Consider the following 19,234-nt stretch of genomic DNA (forward strand, 5'->3'; position numbering starts at 1 on the left):
GTTGTGACACAATTAGGGTTACACCATGTAAACCCAAATTGTCATTGCTTTCCATATTCCGTGATCCATGGGTTTGTAACCCCCATGGACTATCCATGGAGCACCTTATGGGTTTTAACCCAATCCATACAAACCATGGATCATTAGCCCACTATACAAGAATAGATTATTCACATAATCAACCCATATATTTAATTAGTCTCTTTTTGATCACTTAATTAATTCAAGATTAATTCTTTGATCAATACTAATTAAATAATATTATTAATATATTAGTACTTATAATATATTAATAAACCTTAACTGTCCTTTCTCTCATTTTGGTCTATCCAATTATTGCAATGCCATGCAACCCAAATGGACCATGCCGGGTCCGGTCAAGTACATACCAAATATAGTTATGGACTTAGACACTATATCTAACAGTAACATCCTGGTTCCGGGGTATAACATTTTTATTGTAATAATGAGTTCCATGGGCGACTCGACGAGTTAGTGCCTCAACTCGTCGAGTAGAGTCGCGTTGGGTGACGAGGATGAATGAGCTGACTCGACGAGTCTGTGTTTCGACTCGCCGAGTCAGCGCTGGTGAAGGAAACCCTAATCTTTTGGGCCTGTGTCCTATTTAAAGGCACTTATAGCCTCATTTGGGGCTCATCTTCTGATCAACTCTCCTGTGTGAAACCCTAGGCGGCCATGGAAGCTAAGAGAGAGTCCTTGAGCTTGAGTCAAGTGTTTTGATGGACCTTTTTGGAAGAAGAGGAGTGAGATTCAAGCAAGGAGTGGGATGAGGTTGTGGGATCTAGCATTTCTTCTCAAAGAGCTTCTCTGGAAGGTAAAAAGTCCACACCTTTCTCATCTATTTAGTTGGATCTCATATCTATGAAAATTTAGGGCTTTTGTCATTTTGGTTGGGTTTTTGAGTAGCATGTGTTATCCAGAAGTCTAGACCTCAGATCTGGACCTTGTGAGGTCCTTAGAGTTTAGATAACCCAGCTTTATTCATCCATATGGGGGTTTTTGGGCTTAATCATTCATGAAAGGCATGTATTAGCATTTTGGAGCAATAACCTCATGTATGAACGTAAAGATCAAAGCTTTACGTGATTATTGAGCCTTGAGATGATAGATCTAGCGTTTGGAGTGATATATCTGATTGAAATCGTCTGAATGAACATTTGGTCTGAATGAACTCGCCGAGTCAATGAGCCGACTCGACGAGTTGGTTAGGGTTTGTCCCGAAGAGCTGAATCATGCGATAGCTCGACGAGTTAGGGGTCAACTCGACGAGCTGAGCTGGACTTTCACGAGACTTCTGAGGAAATAAGTGGACTCGACGAGTCTGGTCAAAATTGGACCATTGACTGGAGTTGACTTCAGTTGACCTTAGGGTTTGGTCAAACTGATTAAGAGGGGTCAGGGAGGGGTAGAATGGTCTTCTACCCATTCTCTAGAGATGAGGATGTAAAGAGAGTATTGATTAGAATTATTATCATTGTGCTAGGCGGAGGCTAGATCGAGGATATCAAGCACGAGAGTTTACTAGACATCTTACGAGGTGAGTCTTCTCACTATACATTACCTAGAGTGGTATTTATGTGCAGACCGGATGGTCTTATGTGTTATGTGGATGATTGAGATTATGTGCATTGTGTTATGTGTATGCTATGTGTTATATAGACCGGACCGGAGGGTCCAATGACTTACAAGGCCAGAGGGTCCTCGATTAGACCGGACTGGAGGGTCCAACGATTTAGACCGGGCCGAAGGGTCCAACGAGCTAGATCGGACCGGAGGGTCCAACGAGCTACGAGACTGGAGGGTCCCGCTGAGACACATCGACCGGAGGGTCGTACCGAGTTATAGCCTCGAGTGGTGTATGTGTTGTATGTGGTATTTTGGGGATCTCACTAAGCATTTATGCTTACCGTGTTATGTGATATGTGTTTCAGGTGCTACCGAGGATCGTGGGAAGGCGCCGGCATGATTTGTACACACTGGTAGAGGATTATGTTTTTGAGATTCTGGGATATGTTTTACTGTGATGACATTTGATACACATGAGATTTTGAGAATATTATACGAGTTTTATTGCGTTTGAAAAATGAAAAATTGTTTTAAAATTTACGTCGTTACAAGTTGGTATCAGAGCCTTGGTTTGAGGGATTCAGATGCACCTTCGGGTGTATCTGGACTCAAACTGAGGATTTGAGAAAAATTTTCATAAAAGAAACAATTTTTCTAAAAGAGTAGAAGATTTTGAGAAAAGCAGAACAGAGCAGTGTGTACGATCAGCCAGCGCCCGAACGGTGATTTCCCAAAATACCCTTACTTTTGTATTATGAGATATTTATGAGATATGTTATGAGATATTATGCATGCTAGAGGCAGGATAGGTATTTCATATTTTAGGCCTAGAGTGGCCTGATTTGTGATGCCTTAGCCTAGGAATTGTTGTTATCTGTGATGTGCTTCCGAGTATGTGCTGAGTAAAAGTATCCAGCAAGAATCCTTTTAGAGAAGGATTTGAGTAGAGGAGTAATCTAGGAGAGATACCTAGATGAGCATTTATGGAGCCTATTGAGAGAATAGTTAGATACCCGCGAGGGGTAGAGTTGCTGAGTTCGGTGATATCTTTTGAGTATGAGTAGATGTAACATCCGGATTCCCAGGTATCTTATTTTAAGTATTTATCTTGAGTTTTAGGGAGGGACTCGGCGAGTAGGCGCTCAGACTCGCCGAGTAGGAGCACGCATTTCTTGTCTGATTTAATGAAGGACTCGACGAGTCGATGCGTGGACTCGGCGAGTCCGCGCTGTAAATTGAAACCCTAATTCTCGGGGTCTGTGCCCTATTTAAAGGCCTTTATAGCCTCCATTGCGGCCACTTCACCCCTGAGAAACCCTAGAGAGCAGAGAGAGCGTTTGTGGTGCAAGAGGAAGGCTAATTCACCATTTCTTGTGTGTTTTAGCAAAGGAGAAGTGGTTCCCAACAAGAGGAGGTCAAGGGAGTTGTGGATCCAGGGTTTTCAAGTTCAGATCTACACTATTGAGGTATCAAATCGAACTTCCTTTCTATTTTGGGTTAAGATCTATGATTTACGGTTTTCTATAACCTTTTAGGGCTTGAAAAGTTGAGTTTATGGTCCCTTGCTGGGTCAGACCTCAGATCTGGACCCATAGAGGTCCAGAGAACCTTCCCCATTCTGCTTTATGTTTGTTCATGGAGGAAAGGAGACTAGGTTGCCATTTTAGAAGCCATTTCACCAAGGAAAGCCTTGGGTGCATTGCATGTGAGTCAAGTTTCGACCTTTACGTGGTTATTGGTCGTGGGGAAGTCAGATCCATAGTTTAGAGAAGCAGATCTGACCTCAGAAGGTCATTTGAGAGTTGTTATGGGAGCAACTCGCCGAGTCCATAAGTGGACTCGACGAGTCGAGTTGGGGTTGCCCCGCGATTCGTGACAGGTGTAACCCGTCGAGTGGAGGGATGACTCGACGAGCCAAGGAAGGCTAGAAGGATTCAGAGGACCCGCATGGACTCGCCGAGTCGCCCATGTGCACTCGACGAGTCGGGTCAAAGTTTGACCGTTGACTTTCGTTGACCTTAGGGTTCTGGTCAAGACTGATTCAAGAGAGTTCAGGGAAGGGTAGAATGGCCTTCTACCCAATCTTTAGGGATGAGACTTTGAGAGAATATTGATCGAGGATGTTATTTGAATAATAGGAGGAGGCTAGGTCGGGACGTTGAGCACGAGAGTTTATCCGACTTCGTTGAGGTGAGTCTTCTCACTATACTGTACCTGGAAGGGTAGCTATGTGTGACCGGAAGGTCTTATTTGCTATGAGATGTATGAACTGTATGTTGTTATGTGATATGTATGTGTTATGAATGTTATGTATGATAAGGACCGGAAGGTCAAGAGGTTGCGGACCGGAAGGTCGATACGGGTAGGACCGGAAGGTCTACCGGGATTTGGGACGGAAGTCCCCTGAGACACTTGGATCGGAAGATCCTACAGAGTTATGGCCTGGAAAGGCGTATATGTGGTGTGTGGTATTTTGGGGAACTCACTAAGCATTTATGCTTACAGTTGTGTGTTATGTGTTTCAGGTACTAGCGAGGATCGCGGGAAGGCGCCGACATGATCCGTACACACTCATAGAGAATATGTTTTGAGATTCTGGGATTTGTTTGTTATTATGACAATGGATACATTTGCTTGATATTGTTTTGATGAATAAAAGTATGTTTTAAAAATGAAAAATTGTTTTGGAAATTTACGTTGTTACAGTAGAGCAATTGGAGTTATCACCTAGAGTGGGTTTTACGTGTCTATTCGATGACCGAATGCTGCTTGCTTCGTGCTTTGTGGAACTTTCAATGATGGGAGCCAGCTACCAAGTGAATATGACGATATTCAGGAGGTAGATGGTTGACATCATTAGGAGTTCTTCAGCAGCTGATGGCGGAGAAGTGTGAGAACCTAGGAAGAGCCTAGGAGAGGGTGACCCTAGTCAAATGAGTACGCTGACAGAGTAGAGCATTTCGTAGAGGAGCGAACACGTGTGACGGGATTGGTGATCGAGAAGATTGAGCAGCTACTTAGGAACTCGAGGATGGTCCGTGTAGAAAGTATGGGTAGATGTGGCAGGTAGTATGGGCCCGTACTACTGAAAGCAGAGGACTCATACTCGATACAGGGAGCATTCCGGAGGTTTTAAGTAGCAGATCGAAAGGCGATGTCATGGTTCGAGTACCATGATTTGTAGCAGATCGAGAGGTGATGTCATGGTTCGAGTACCATGATTTGTAGCAGATCCAGAGGTGATATCATGGTTCGAGTACCATGATTCGTAGCAGATTGAGAAGAGAGAACATGGTTCGAGTACCATGATTCGTAGCGGATTGAGAAGAGATAACATGGTTCGGGTATCATGATTCATAGCAGATCGAGAGGTGGCCACATGGTTCGAGTACCATGACTCGCAACGGTTAGTGCTTCAGGTTTACCAATTATTCTGTTGTGATTGGTTAGACTGAGATTAGATGTGAAAGAGTGTGGGGCCAGAGGTCCATGTTGAACGAGTTTCAATGAAGCATGCCTTGAGGGGGAAAAACGAGTTAGTTCCCAAGGGATTTTTGGTGAGATGCTAGTTGGAGTCGCAAGACTCAGGGGTGAGTAGAATATGGTGATTTATGGAGGATTACGGTCCGAATTGAGCAATCGGCCGATAAAGGAGATGTCACTTTCTGTGACCCGAGTTGTATTATTTCGGTTTCCTGTGATGGGCAGAAGAGATATTGAGCTTCCGGTTTCAGATTTGAAGGTAAACCCTGTGGGGTAGTATATGGTTGTGATATTTTCACCAGAGTATTTGAGCAGCATGTCTACTGCGAAGTATGTCCCATTCCATGAGAGAGTTATTAGTGGGGACTAAGATGTAGGAGAACGAGGAAGCACCTTTCTGGGTGAGGCATACTTTTTGGCAGCAGTTCTAGGAGATTTCGAGGTGTATACCGGGGAGGTGGCCCTCGTTGCTTATGTTGTGTATCGGTTGTGAGAGTGGAGTCCCCTGTTTCTATGATAATCCACATGATGGGACGTTGGGGGAAGGATTGGAGACGAGAGGTGTGATAGTGGATTATTTCCAGATCGAGAGACGAGACTAATTGGGGACAGATGGGATATCCGACAGTGTGTTGGTCTGAGATTTCGAGATGGCTGGAGGCAGTCACGTGAGGAGGTTTATGAGATTGGTGGATTTGGGATAATTGGAGTTATGTGGTTATTATCCGGAAGATCATCGAGCGCGGTGTGGTATATCCCATGAGGCGGAATCGGTGTATCTGGCGAGCCAGTCTGTGGAGTAGACTGCGGTATACCAAATGGTGATGGTTCGAACCCCTGAGTGGGGGAGAACTGGATTATTTACTGAGAGAATCAGATAATTGTTCTAGTGCGGTTAGAGAGCTGGATATGGAGATCTGCGGTATGGGTACATGAGACCAGGGTTATTGGTGGTCGAGGCGAGGTCCAGAGCGTGGTAATGCATGTTGTATGTGTTCAGGAAGGGATGAGTGTCTCCACGGCAGGCGGCCGTTGGTCAGAGACCTTGTGGTGGTTAGGGATTCTTCAAGGTTGTAATGGTAAATTCGAGGTGGTTGGCTCGTAAGGATAGTTTCGACGGTGGAGAATTTCCAGTTCGATGTATGGGTTGTTATGTTCACTTTGGGAAGGGAAACAGTTGTTGGCAGTCAACTTCAGAGTCAGTATGAGTATTCTCGCATGGGTTTGAGCCATAGAGGATGGGGTTTTGGATGGTCGTCAACGTGTACTTGACATTGACGATTCCTCCGTGTTTCAAGTTGTGAGTTGGAGTATTTCGAGGTTGCGAGCTGTGCTAGTGGAAGATCAGTTGATGAGGGAAGACGTCGTAAGGTTCTGTGATGATGTGTCGAGATATCCGAGTATGATATCCTAAATTTTGGATCATTTTTAGACTTGAGTTATGAGATGGCGAGTGGTGTATCGGGTGTCTATGGTTCCGGTGGGAGCCCTTTCAGCTAATTGACATCAAGCGGGATTATCTGAGGATGTGAATTGAAGCGCGAAAAAGTGTTTTTGTCAACGGCGGTCGTCAGGAGTAGTGATGCTTAGCTTGGGTGGGTATGTGCACCTATCTATGTTGGGCCGCGAAGCGTGATTTAGCGAACGCAGTGAGGTAATGACCTGAGGATGAGATTGTGGGGCGAAAAGAGAGGGTGTTGTGATACTGCGGGGAGCCGTAGTACTCACTAGTTAGTGAAAGGTTGTTGTGATGATGCGGGGAGCCGTAGTACTCACTAGTTAGTGAAAGGTTGTTGTGATGCTGCTGGGAGACGTAGTATTCACCAGTCAGCGAGAGGTTGTTGTGATGCTACGGGGAGCCGTAGTATTTACCAGTCAACGAGAGGTTGTTGTGATGCTGTGGGGAGCCGTAGTACTCACTAGTTAGTGAAAGGTTGTTGTGATGCTGCGGGGAGCCGTAGTACTCACTAGCCAACGAGAGGGTGTTGTGATGAGTACTCTCTGGTCAGAGCAAGACGCAGAAGAGTTTTAGGCTTGGGTAGCCCTAATATTTGAGTTCTTGAGAGCCTGGTGGTCGAACCAGGGGCGAGATTGGGGTCTCCATATTTGTCGGGAATCGTTATACTCTGAATTGAGTGGTGGGTGTTGTAACCCAAGGGAATTGGAGAAGTGGTATACGTGCGGGTTGTGGGTCATGAGTCATGAGTTGAGTTCTTCATTGGGTCGAGCGGTTCTAACTCTGGGTCAGACCAAACTCTCAAGTTTGAGTTTGGTTCTGGTGGTGCGTTGGGTAGGGAGATGAGATTCTGGATTCTGAGATGGGTTCCATGTTGAGTGGTATTGTTTATCATCTGATGTCTTAGACCTGTGTAGGTAAGTACTCGGGTACGGGAGGTACCGCGAGATGCATGGAACTATGAGCAGTAGACGACAGAGGTCGAGGTTGAGTCGATCATCAGTTGGGAGTGTAGCATTCTCTTGGGGTAAGGCGAACTTCGTGACTTGTGTGTCACAATGGGCCGATGTAGTTATTGTGAGAAGGAAACTATTGAGACGGTTGGGTTAATACAATGGATAACCTTGGAGGTTCAATTGTTGGGTCGAGATCAGACCTGGTACTCAGTGTTAAAAGGGATATGAGAAATGGAGCTGAGGCTTATGATTTTTAGATGTCTGAGGACACTTCTGAGTGAGCATGATTATTCTTTTGTGTCTGAGGGCAGGGTGTTGAGAATTAATTGTCCGGATGGGTTCTGTTAGCAGTTTAGTGGATGAGCCCTGGTGGGATGTGAACTTTTTCGTTTCTTGGGGCGTGAATCGGATCGTTACTATGTTTGGCATGAGTGATCGGTAACCGATTGTTGGATTTTGTCTGGAGAGAGTCAGAGGGGTAGTGAGTTATCAGGGTTTGTTATTCGAGGAGCGAATAACGTAGTGGTATCTCGATTGGGCGGTCTGGCGGCGGGCCAGGCTACTAGAGCTTCCAGATTTTTGGGAGGTCAGAAAAGGGGATATCTTAGCGGCAGAAGAGGTCGGTTTTGTCCCGGATTTGGGAGTTCCTGTTTGGATTCAGGTGTCCATAGAAAAGATATCGGTGGGGTATGAGGCCCTTTTCAGTGGTGCTTTCCGAGTTATAGGTTCGAGCTATGTGTGAATGAAGAGCGATTTCAAGGGCGAAATCAAATTAAGTGGGGGAGAATTATAACATCCTGGTTCCGGGGTATAACATTTCTATTGTAATAATGAGTTCCATGGGCGACTCGACGAGTTAGTGCCTCAACTCGTCGAGTAAAGTCGCGTTGGGTGACGAGGATTAATGAGCTGACTCTACGAGTCTGTGTTTCGACTCGCCGAGTCAGTGCTGGTGAAGGAAACCCTAAACTTTCGGGCCTGTGTCCTATTTAAAGGCACTTATAGCCTCATTTGCGGCTCATCTTATGATCAACTCTCCTGTGTGAAACCCTAGGCGGCCATGGAAGCTAAGAGAGAGTCCTTGAGCTTGAGTCAAGTGTTTTGATGGACCTTTTTGGAAGAAGAGGAGTGAGCTTCAAGCAAGGAGTGGGATGAGGCTGTGGGATCTAGCATTTCTTCTCAAAGAGCTTCTCTGGAAGGTAAAAAGCCCACACCTTTCTCATCTATTTAGTTGGATCTCATATCTATGAAAATTTAGGGCTTTTGTCATTTTGGTTGGGTTTTTGAGTAGCATGTGTTATCCAGAAGTCTAGACCTCAGATCTGGACCTTGTGAGGTCCTTAGAGTTTAGATAACCCAACTTTATTCATCCATATGGGGGTTTTTGGGCTTAATCATTCATGAAAGGCATGTATTAGCATTTTGGAGCAATAACCTCATGTATGAACGTAAAGATCGAAGCTTTACGTGATTATTGAGCCTTGAGATGATAGATCTAGCGTTTGGAGTGATATATCTGATTGAAATCGTCTGAATGAACATTTGGTCTGAATGAACTCGCCGAGTCAATGAGCCGACTCGACGAGTTGGTTAGGGTTTGTCCCGAAGAGCTGAATCATGCGATAACTCGACGAGTTAGGGGTCAACTCGACGAGCTGAGCTGGACTTTCACAAGACTTCTGAGGAAATAAGTGGACTCGACGAGTCTGGTCAAAATTGGACCGTTGACTGGAGTTGACTTCAGTTGACCTTAGGGTTTGGTCAAACTGATTAAGAGGGGTCAGGGAGGGGTAGAATGGTCTTCTACCCATTCTCTAGAGATGAGGATGTAAAGAGAGTATTGATTAGAATTATTATCATTGTGCTAGGCGGAGGCTAGATCGAGGATATCAAGCACGAGAGTTTACTAGACATCTTACGAGGTGAGTCTTCTCACTATACATTACCTAGAGTGATATTTATGTGCAGACCGGATGGTCTTATGTGTTATGTGGATGATTGAGATTATGTGCATTGTGTTATGTGTATGCTATGTGTTATATAGACCGGACCGGAGGGTCCAATGACTTACAAGGCCAGAGGGTCCTCGATTAGACCGGACTGGAGGGTCCAACGATTTAGACCGGGCCGAAGGGTCCAACGAGCTAGATCGGACCGGAGGGTCCAACGAGCTACGAGACTAGAGGGTCCCGCTGAGACACATCGACCGGAGGGTCGTACCGAGTTATAGCCTTGAGTGGCGTATGTGTTGTATGTGGTATTTTGGGGAACTCACTAAGCATTTATGCTTACCGTGTTATGTGATATGTGTTTCAGGTGCTACCGATGATCGCGGGAAGGCGCCGACATGATTTGTACACACTGGCAGAGGATTATGTTTTTGAGATTCTGGGATATGTTTTACTGTGATGAAATTTGATACACATGAGATTTTGAGAATATTATACGAGTTTTATTGCGTTTGAAAAATGAAAAATTGTTTTAAAATTTACGTCGTTACATTTCGGCTAAATATCGCTCGATCTCATATTCGAACTTCGGGCTGTACACTGCTAAGACGAGACTTCGAAAAATCATAACTTCCTCATACGAAGTCAGATTTGGGCGTTCTTTTCATGCACGCTCTCGGTTTAACGTATTCTACAACTTTCGTTTAGATCGCTAAATCCAAATATCGCTCTATCGTGCCGGTTCTGTCGTGAAACTTCGACAGGTCATAACTTCTTCGTTATAACTCGGATTTCAGCGTTCTTTATATGTACGGAATCCTTGTAACATATACTACAACTTAGTTAAGATTACTCCTTCTAAATAATCTTCCATCAAAAAGTCATTTTTGATGCTTATCGTCTCTAAATTGACTAGCCCGGATCTACGGGTGTTACATGGTTTTGAAGAAAAACCATATGTCATGATGTGGTATGCAAGATGAAGATCACATGTCTCGGATGGACTCCATGACATGACATAAAGGGTGTCACGATGTAGTGGCTGTTTCGGCCTAATCCCATATATTTTAGGGTTTTCTCCATATTTAAACCCATAAACTCAAGGTTTAGGGCATCATCTTCATCCTCCAACCCTTTCAATGAAACCCTAGCCTCCATTATTGAAGATCTTGAGTTTTTTATTGGTGTTTTGAAGGAGAAGGAAGCACACTTGGTGTATAGATCTAGCTTGCAAGCCTCATCATCATCTTTTTATTTTATATTTTGGACCTTTGTAAGTGTTCAAGATCCAAGCTTTATTGTTCTATGTCTCTAGATCTAGATTCTTGTCCCTTTTCTTCAAGGATGAGCTAGTTGGAATGGTGGGATTCCATAAAGTTAGCAACTTTATGAGTCCTTGAAAGTCCCTTGATGAACATAAGTTTCAAATCTAAAGTGTGTTGGTGTTTTGAGTTCCATACATGAGAGTTTGGTGTTATTTCTCCATTTTGACCTAGTTTGTGCTCTAGACTTGCATTGGACATGCATAACTGAAAAGCATCGACCTTTAGATGGAAATTGTATGTAAGAGCAGGATCTGGCCCATGACATTTGTATGTGGGATTCTATTTGTCTTCGTGATACTTGCATGAAAGACCAGGATGTGGCTCCTGACACTTGTTTGTAAGACCGATATTTAGCCATCGACATTGCAAGAAAATACCATGATTTGGCCCATAGAAGGAAGTGTCGGTAAGACTATGATTCGGCCCATAACATTTACTATATTATATATGTTATGTGATGTTTTGGGGAACTCACTAAGCTTTGTGCTTAAAGTTTATGTTTAAAATGTTTATAGGTACTTCTGGTTCCAAAAGGAAGGGCCGACTTGATCACACTGCATCCCCTGAAGATTTATTTCGCATTGGCTGTATTTTGATTTTACTCTGATGATTTGAGAATATTGTTACTTTGGTTATCTTTTAGAACAAATGAATGAATGGTTTTGATTTATTTTCAATGAAATTTTTACTCAGTATTTTTAGGATGTTACATGAAGGCTGTCAAATGAAGGATGTTACCTAGTGGTTAAAGCCTTTAAATAGGGCCCGAAGGCCGAGAACTAGGGTTTCTCTCATCAGCTAGATCACGTCGTGCATAATAGATGTCACGCCACGACCTTTACTTAAGAAATCACACTGTGACCAACCAAGGTCGTGTCGTGAACATGAAAATCCCACAATTAAATGTTATAATTTAAGTGAGAATTGGGAAATAGATGTTACAATATCTATCTCAGATTGTATCTTTATCTTACGGAATGATCTGGCACATGCTAACATTGTTGATCCTAACATGATACAATTTGAAATTATGCTAGGAAACTATAAAAACCCAACTACTTTCCTCAAAATGGCTCAACACTTTTGATTAATGGAGAAAGACTCATCTTCTTCTCAATATTGTTAATTCGGAAGAAAAAGATCATGATTTATACGATGATGTTGATGAAGATTATGAGTATTACCCATCATGTCACTATTTGAATTAACAATGTAATGCAAATTTTCATGTTTAAAGAAACTTAACGAAGCCTGTCAGCTCGACACAACCATATTTTCAGTGACCAAGTCAAGTTCAAGATGACACACATCAACGGATTTAAACTCCACGACATAGAATATATATTCTTGGAACGTATGTTTCACCTGCTACACCCTCTGTGCACGGAACATATGTTACATCCAATGCACATAACCTAATTCGAAGAAGGTTACAACGAACATATTATCACCTTTATTTCTTTGACAATATGTGTTTTCTGACATAGAACATATGTTGAGAAATAGTAGAAAAAAAAATCTACTAGAATATAGTTGAAGTCAGACGGTACAATAATTAACTTGTAAAATAAAGGTACACTTAAACAACTTATTTCTAAAATCAATATATTGGAACCAGTATTTACACGGGCCAACCTTCTAGTTTAATTATACATATCATATTTGAAAGTCATTTACCTAAATGAGATTTATAATTATATATTTTATATATTAAATTTATAACTATATTATTATCCGATTAGTTTGCATATAACAGAATCTTCGAACAATATTTGTAGTTGGGTTTTAAATGTCACTACAATCGGTTAAAATCCCTACAAAATCGTAGTTTGTGTTCAAGAATTAAACAGAAATCTACAAGATAATTCTTTGATTTCTTTCTCCAAGATGGACTATAAAGTCAATACCTTCTAAAGGAAGCCCAAAACGCAATCGGGTCCTTACCATAAACGTTGTCACCAAACTCCCTGTGTTTCTCTAACAAGCTTCGCATCTCAGAAGTCAGATCTTTAGCCCCGCCATGTGCTTCTTTGTTCGATTTATCATGTGAAAAGCTATTGATTCTCTACGCGTTTCTCATTTCGCTTTTCAGAAATCTCCCAATCATCTTTAGAAGTAAGAATTTTTGCACTTTCTACAACCCCTGATACATTATTTTCTTTTCTAGGGTTTCCTTAGTTATTCCCCTTTGTGCTATTCGCTTTGATGTTACTTGTATACTTTCTTCACTCTCATTTCACTTGCTCTTCACCTTTTTCTCTCAATTCGTCTGCATTTGTCCGGGGTTTTGATTCTGTTGTTCATAAAACATTTGCAGGGTTTTTGAACTAGAAATTGGTTTCATCATAGGGTTTGAGTTCTACTCTAACTTTCTGATTCAAGAAAAAGATTTGTTAAGTGTGGGATTCTACTCCGTCTCTTAGCAAGATTCTTTAATCGAATTAGGGTTTCTGTTCAAAACACAAACATCTGATATTGGGTTTGAAGAAAAACTGACTTACTGTTCTTGAATTCTAAGCATTCTGGGTTTATTCATTGGTGTAAATGGAGAAAGATAAATCCCCAAATATCGGTGGGAATCTATTACCTCCTTCTGGGCGACATTCAGTTTTTTCACCTCAATCTGGGAACAACTTTGGTCCAAAACCAGAGCCATCAGGATCAACACCATTGCCTCCAAGTCCAATGGGACATGTCGCATCAGATTCTAGCCCTTTTAGTCATGATATTAGCAGAATGCCTGATAATCCACCCAAACATTTAGGCCATAGACGTGCACATTCAGAAATCCTGACCCTACCAGATGATATTAGCTTCGATAGTGATCTTGGTGTCGTGGGTGGCTTCAATGGCCCTTCATTCTCAGATGAAACTGAAGAAGATTTGTTTTCTATGTATCTTGACATGGATAAGTTAAACTCTTCATCTGCAACATCATCGTTTCAAGTGGGTGATTCATCATCTTCTGGAATCCACGCTTCAGAACCTGCAACATTGCAATCTGAGAAGCCTAGGGTTAGACATCAGCATAGTCAGTCAATGGATGGGTCAACTACAATTAAGCCTGAAATGCTCACTTCAGGCCCTGAAGAAACATCTTCTGTTGATGCTAAGAAATCCATGTCTGCTGCAAAGCTTGCTGAACTTGCTCTTGTTGATCCAAAGCGTGCAAAAAGGTATAATCTCTCTTTTCACTTTTTCTATTTGTTATTTTATTATAACTTATAATTAGGAGACCTTGTGTTGATCCATTGTAATATGTTTAAAAAAAAGGATATGGGCAAATCGGCAATCAGCTGCAAGGTCAAAGGAAAGAAAAATGAGATACATTGCTGAGCTTGAAAGGAAAGTCCAAACACTGCAAACTGAAGCAACTTCACTCTCTGCTCAGCTCACTCTTATGCAGGTTTCTTTCATATAAATTATTATATTTTATATATTTAAATATATAAAATTAAGAGTGGTGTTTATTTGTTTATTTTGTTATTTCAGAGAGATACAAATGGTTTGACAGCTGAAAACAGTGAACTGAAAATGCGCTTACAAACCATGGAACAACAAGTCCACTTGCAAGATGGTATAAGTTGATATAATTGATTAATTTCCCCTTTTTTTTATTATGTATTTTTGAATCTAATCAAAATTCCGGAATTGCCCTCAGCTTTGAACGATGCATTGAAGGAGGAGATCCAACATCTGAAAGTACTGACAGGACAGAATCTTTCAAATTTTCCTCAGACATCTTTTTCATCAAACCACCACCAACAGCCACCACAGCAGCAGCAGTTTTACTCAAACAATCAAGCCATGAACATGAACACCATGCTAACTGCACAACAGTTTCAGCAACTCCAGATTCAGTCACAAAAGCAGCAGCAGCAACACCACCTCCACCGCCAGTTTCAGCAGCATCACCAGCAACAGCAGCAACAGGAGCACCAGTTTCCGGCGGAGATGAAACAGAGGACCCAAATGACGAATTTGCCCCTGAAAGAACATGGTGCTGATTTCAACCTACATGCACCTAAGGATTGAGAGAATGTTAGTAATGGAATGGAATATGGAATTGGGATAGATATGTGTTTGAAGGGTATTTCTGTCTTTTTTTTTTCTTGTAGGTTGTTAAAGATGGAGTATATGTTGTGTTTGTTTAGGTTGTTGGTCAGTAGTCGTATTGAATGACTTAATTGCTTTTGGTTGATGTTGATGGATGAAGAAAATGTCTAGAGTATATGGAGGATTTTTTATTTTTATTTTTATTTTTTTATTTTTTGAAGTGGTGTTACTGTTACTTTTTCTTTTTAGTTCCCTGATTACTACCTCATGTTGTATCTGTTTATTAAGGCTAGGGTTAAATGCAAGAAGTAGCAACATACTTGCATTTATTTGTTAATTGTAACATCGTATTTTTATTTCTAATTACATTGTGAAATAAAAAATATATCCATTTGTAACAATGTAATTGAAATACAAAATAATTTTTACTGTTATAATCAAATATAACTTTCAGACTATTATTTTCTAATAATTTTTTTTAAGTATTGTTATAAACTAGTATTTGAGTGTGTTTTGCTGTGGATTCTTGTTTTTGTTGCGCATTAGACATGATAATTGATTAAATATATTACAGCTTCCAAAAACACTAAAAGTTTAAAAGAAATGATTGTTGGGTGATTTATCAAAAGTTGTAAAGAGTTTAGGCATTATTTTTGTAAGTTTAAAAGTTTTTGAATGATCCATGTAGAGGCCATAATGTAAATTGGATTAATTTATTCTCCAATAAAACAATTCCGGTTAGAAAGGGAGACACATGATAGAAGCTTATGATAGGAAAACCTTTACAACAACAATTGTCAAGAAAATGAGGCGCAAGATAGAGGTTCTGTTAGTAAAACTCGTATATGAACAGTTATATATAGTACTAAAGTTATACAAAAAGAAGTACATATTAAGAAAACCACGAAAACATATACAAAATTTACGTCGAAACGAAAAAAAACTCGAATTTATATTGATTCTTACATAAAAAATATACAAGTAAGATTTTTTTAATCAACGAACGAAAGTTCAAGTAATAATAAACGTACTATATATGACCCGACTCATACGTAGGAAACGAACATATAAATAAACATGAAAAAAAAATTAAGTCAAAATGTAGATAAACTCGAATTTGAATACGTCGAAATGTTGTGGGTGTGAAAGTAACATTTTAAAAAATAAAAGGGTGAAAAATGCATTTTACAAAGTAGAATGGGAAAAATCATATTATATGTATACCACGGGGACGGGAGATAAACACAAAGTTTATAAAATGAAATGATGAAAGTGACATTTCATAAAATTTAAAGTGAAGGGGTCAAAGTGATAGTTTAAAAAGTAAAGGGATAAAAATATCATTTAACAAAATAATAGAGTTGCAAGTGACCAATTATATAAAATATAGATATTAAATATGATAAAACATTGCAGATATCATTATACACGTTTTATAGAGCAATATGATAACTTGCTATTGTAGGTAAAGAGGACCAATTTGGGTTAACTTTCACAATTTATTAACTCTTTATAATAAAATGTGAATTATGGTACTTATGGATATATTAAAATTAGCTGATTAGCCAAATTTGGCTTCAACACTTAAAAAACGTTTTATATAACTCATATATACACAAGGTTCTAGTTTCCAGCTAATATAACAACTTAACAACTCATATATACATAACATGAAGCGTTACATGACAACAAGATCAAACCCTTAAAATCGGAAGAAATAGTGTTAGTTTTATCATACAGTTTTTTCTGTCATATTTATACAACATGAGATTTGCTACACCTCTTTAATTTTTATCATTTGCATGGATTGTTATTTTTAGAAAGGAAACTTCCCTAACGAGGGTTCCATGACAATTTTCTGGCACCGACTAATCCCCCGCTGCAAATATTAGATAATATTATTTAAAATGCAATAAAAAAATAACATTAAATTAAAACATAATATTAAACTAAAACATAACATTAAAATAAAACATTATTTAAATTAAAACATTACATGAAATTAAAACGTAGCATTAAAATAAAACAAAACATTAAATTAAAACATAACATCAAAAAAAAAACATAACACTAAAAAAATAGTTAGCGTTGCGTTGCAACTCATTTTTCGGGACAACATTTCCAAACTTCAAATACTTGAAAGTTTCTCTGTTTTTACCGGAAAATTTGAAGAACTTTACTTAAAATGATGTCACCTGCATCATTTTCACCATCATCTTCATCCTTTTGCTAATTGCATATCAAGTTAATAAAACCACTTTGTTCGTGGACTTTCATTTTGCGTACACTTGATCTTTTGAACGGTAATTACCTTGATTCATTTTAGTGAGAAAACTTGTGGTAATTCTCGTCCAAAAAATTCCTCTATCGAGTGCATTGTTGACGGCAAGGTCCTTAGATACAAAGACCCATGCATGAGCCAAAGTTCTCTTCTATCGGGTTCCATGGTCTCATTACGAATTTTCCACTTTGGAGCAGCCATCTTGCTAGATGGAATAAGAGAGGCAAAATTAGCTGATTAGCCAAATTTGGTTTCAAACCTTAAAAAACGTTGTATATAACTCATATATACATACACAGTGTTCTAGTTTACAGCTATATAACAACTCATATATACATAACATGAAGCATTACGTGACAATAAGGTCAAACCCTTAAACTCGGAAGGTGTGGTGTTAGTTTTACTATACTATTTTTTCTATCATATTTGCACCACATCAGATTTGCTACAGCTAATTTTTTTTTATCATTTGCATGATTCTTTTTTTTTTTTGAAAATGAACTTCCCTAACGAAGGTTCCGGGTGCTTTCTGGCACCAACTAATCCCCCGCCGCAAACATTAAATAACATTATTTAAAATACAATTAAAAATAGCATTAAATTAAAACATAATATTAAACTAAAGCATAACATTAAAATAAAACATTACATGAAATTAAAATGTAGCATTAAGATAAAACAAAACATTAAATTAAAACATAACATCAAAAAAAATATAACACTAAAAAAATAGTTACTGTAGCGTTGCAACTCATTTTTTGGACTAACTTAGCAACATTTCAATACTCCAAATATTTGAAAGCTTTTTCAATTTTTTTATCGGAAAATTTGAGGGGATTTGCTTAAAATGATGTCATCTACATCATTTTCACCATCATCTTCATCATTTTTCTAATTGCATTTCAAATTATTAAAACCACTTTGTTCGTGGACTTTCATTTTGCGTACACTTGATCTTTTGAACGGTAATTACCTTGATTCATTTAAGTGAGAAAATTTGTGGTGATTCTCGTCTAAAAAATTCCCCTGTCAAGTGCGTTGTTGACGACAAGGCCCTCAGATACAAAGACCCATGTATGGGCCAAAGTTGTCTCTTCTATCGGGTTCCATGGTCTCATCACGAATTTCCCACTTTGGAGCAACAATCTTGCTAGATGGAAATAAGAGAGGCAAAATTAGTTGATTAGCCAAATTTGGCTTCAACCCTTAAAAAACGTTTTATATAACTCATATATACATACACAAGGTTCTAGTTTACAACTATATAACAACTCGTATATACATAACATGAAGCATCACATGGCAACAAGACCAAACCCTTAAAGTCGGAATGAATGGTGTTAGTTTTACCATACTGTTTTTCTGTCATATTTGCACCACTTCAGATTTGCTACACCTGTTTAATTTTTTATCATTTACATGGATTTTTTTTGGAAAGGAATTTCCCTAACGAAGGTTCTGGGCCAGCTTTCTGGAACCGACTAATCCACTGTTGCAAACATTAATTAACATTATTTAAAATAGAGTAAATTACATGAATGGTCCCTATAGTTTAGGGTAATTTGCGCGTTTGGTCCCCGTCTTACCTAAAAAGACTATTTTTCCCTTGATTTTTTAATTTATTAAAATAAACACACCTCCAACCCCGCCACCCTCACCTTACCTTACCTACCCCACCATTTTTCCTATTTAAATAAGGGTAAATTACATCAATCGTCCCTCGTGCACATGCCAGAAAGCATGTTTAGTCCCTATTTTCAAAAAATAACTCGGACTGTCCCTCGTTTGCTTAAAATTTGCTAACTTCGTCCCTGATATGTGTTTTTGTTGCGAATTTAGTCCACTCCATATTTGAAATGACCATTATGCCATTGGATATTTATTTTTAATTAATCTAATATTATTTATTATTATTAATAACTTAAAAAACAACTCTCTAATATCTATCTCTCTCATACGCATGAAAATACCACCATCACCTCCGATGTCTCTCTTCCCCCCTCCTCTCTCGCTCTCTCCATTCTTCTTCAATACAAAACACACACACACACACACACATACACAAGAAGCCATCATGTTGACTTAAAGAACCTCGAATCACCTTCACGTTGACTTGAAGAAGCCATCAACCTACATACTGA

General features: G+C 39.6%; 1 protein-coding gene across 2 annotated transcripts; it reads left to right on the top strand.

The window, feature by feature from the left end:
• Nucleotides 1-12,626: 12,626 nt before the first annotated feature.
• On the top strand, nt 12,627-15,015 carry LOC145114978 (putative transcription factor PosF21). 2 transcript variants are annotated; one of them, XM_079051108.1, is made up of 5 exons: nt 12,627-12,871; nt 13,074-13,932; nt 14,030-14,162; nt 14,249-14,333; nt 14,418-15,015. In XM_079051108.1, exons 2-5 carry the CDS (start codon nt 13,301-13,303, stop codon nt 14,789-14,791), a joined length of 1,224 nt encoding a protein of 407 aa, XP_078907234.1. In that variant the 5' UTR covers nt 12,627-12,871; nt 13,074-13,300; the 3' UTR covers nt 14,792-15,015. The 2 variants fall into 2 exon arrangements, with proteins under 2 accessions (XP_078907234.1, XP_078907233.1); XM_079051107.1 differs by having other exon boundaries at nt 12,627-13,932.
• The last annotated feature ends 4,219 nt before the right edge of the window (nt 15,016-19,234 follow it).

The sequence above is a fragment of the Lactuca virosa genome, chromosome 5 (assembly GCF_052849685.1).
Source record: "Lactuca virosa cultivar CGN04683 chromosome 5, Lactuca_virosa_CGN04683_v6, whole genome shotgun sequence".
NCBI lineage: Eukaryota > Viridiplantae > Streptophyta > Magnoliopsida > Asterales > Asteraceae > Lactuca > Lactuca virosa.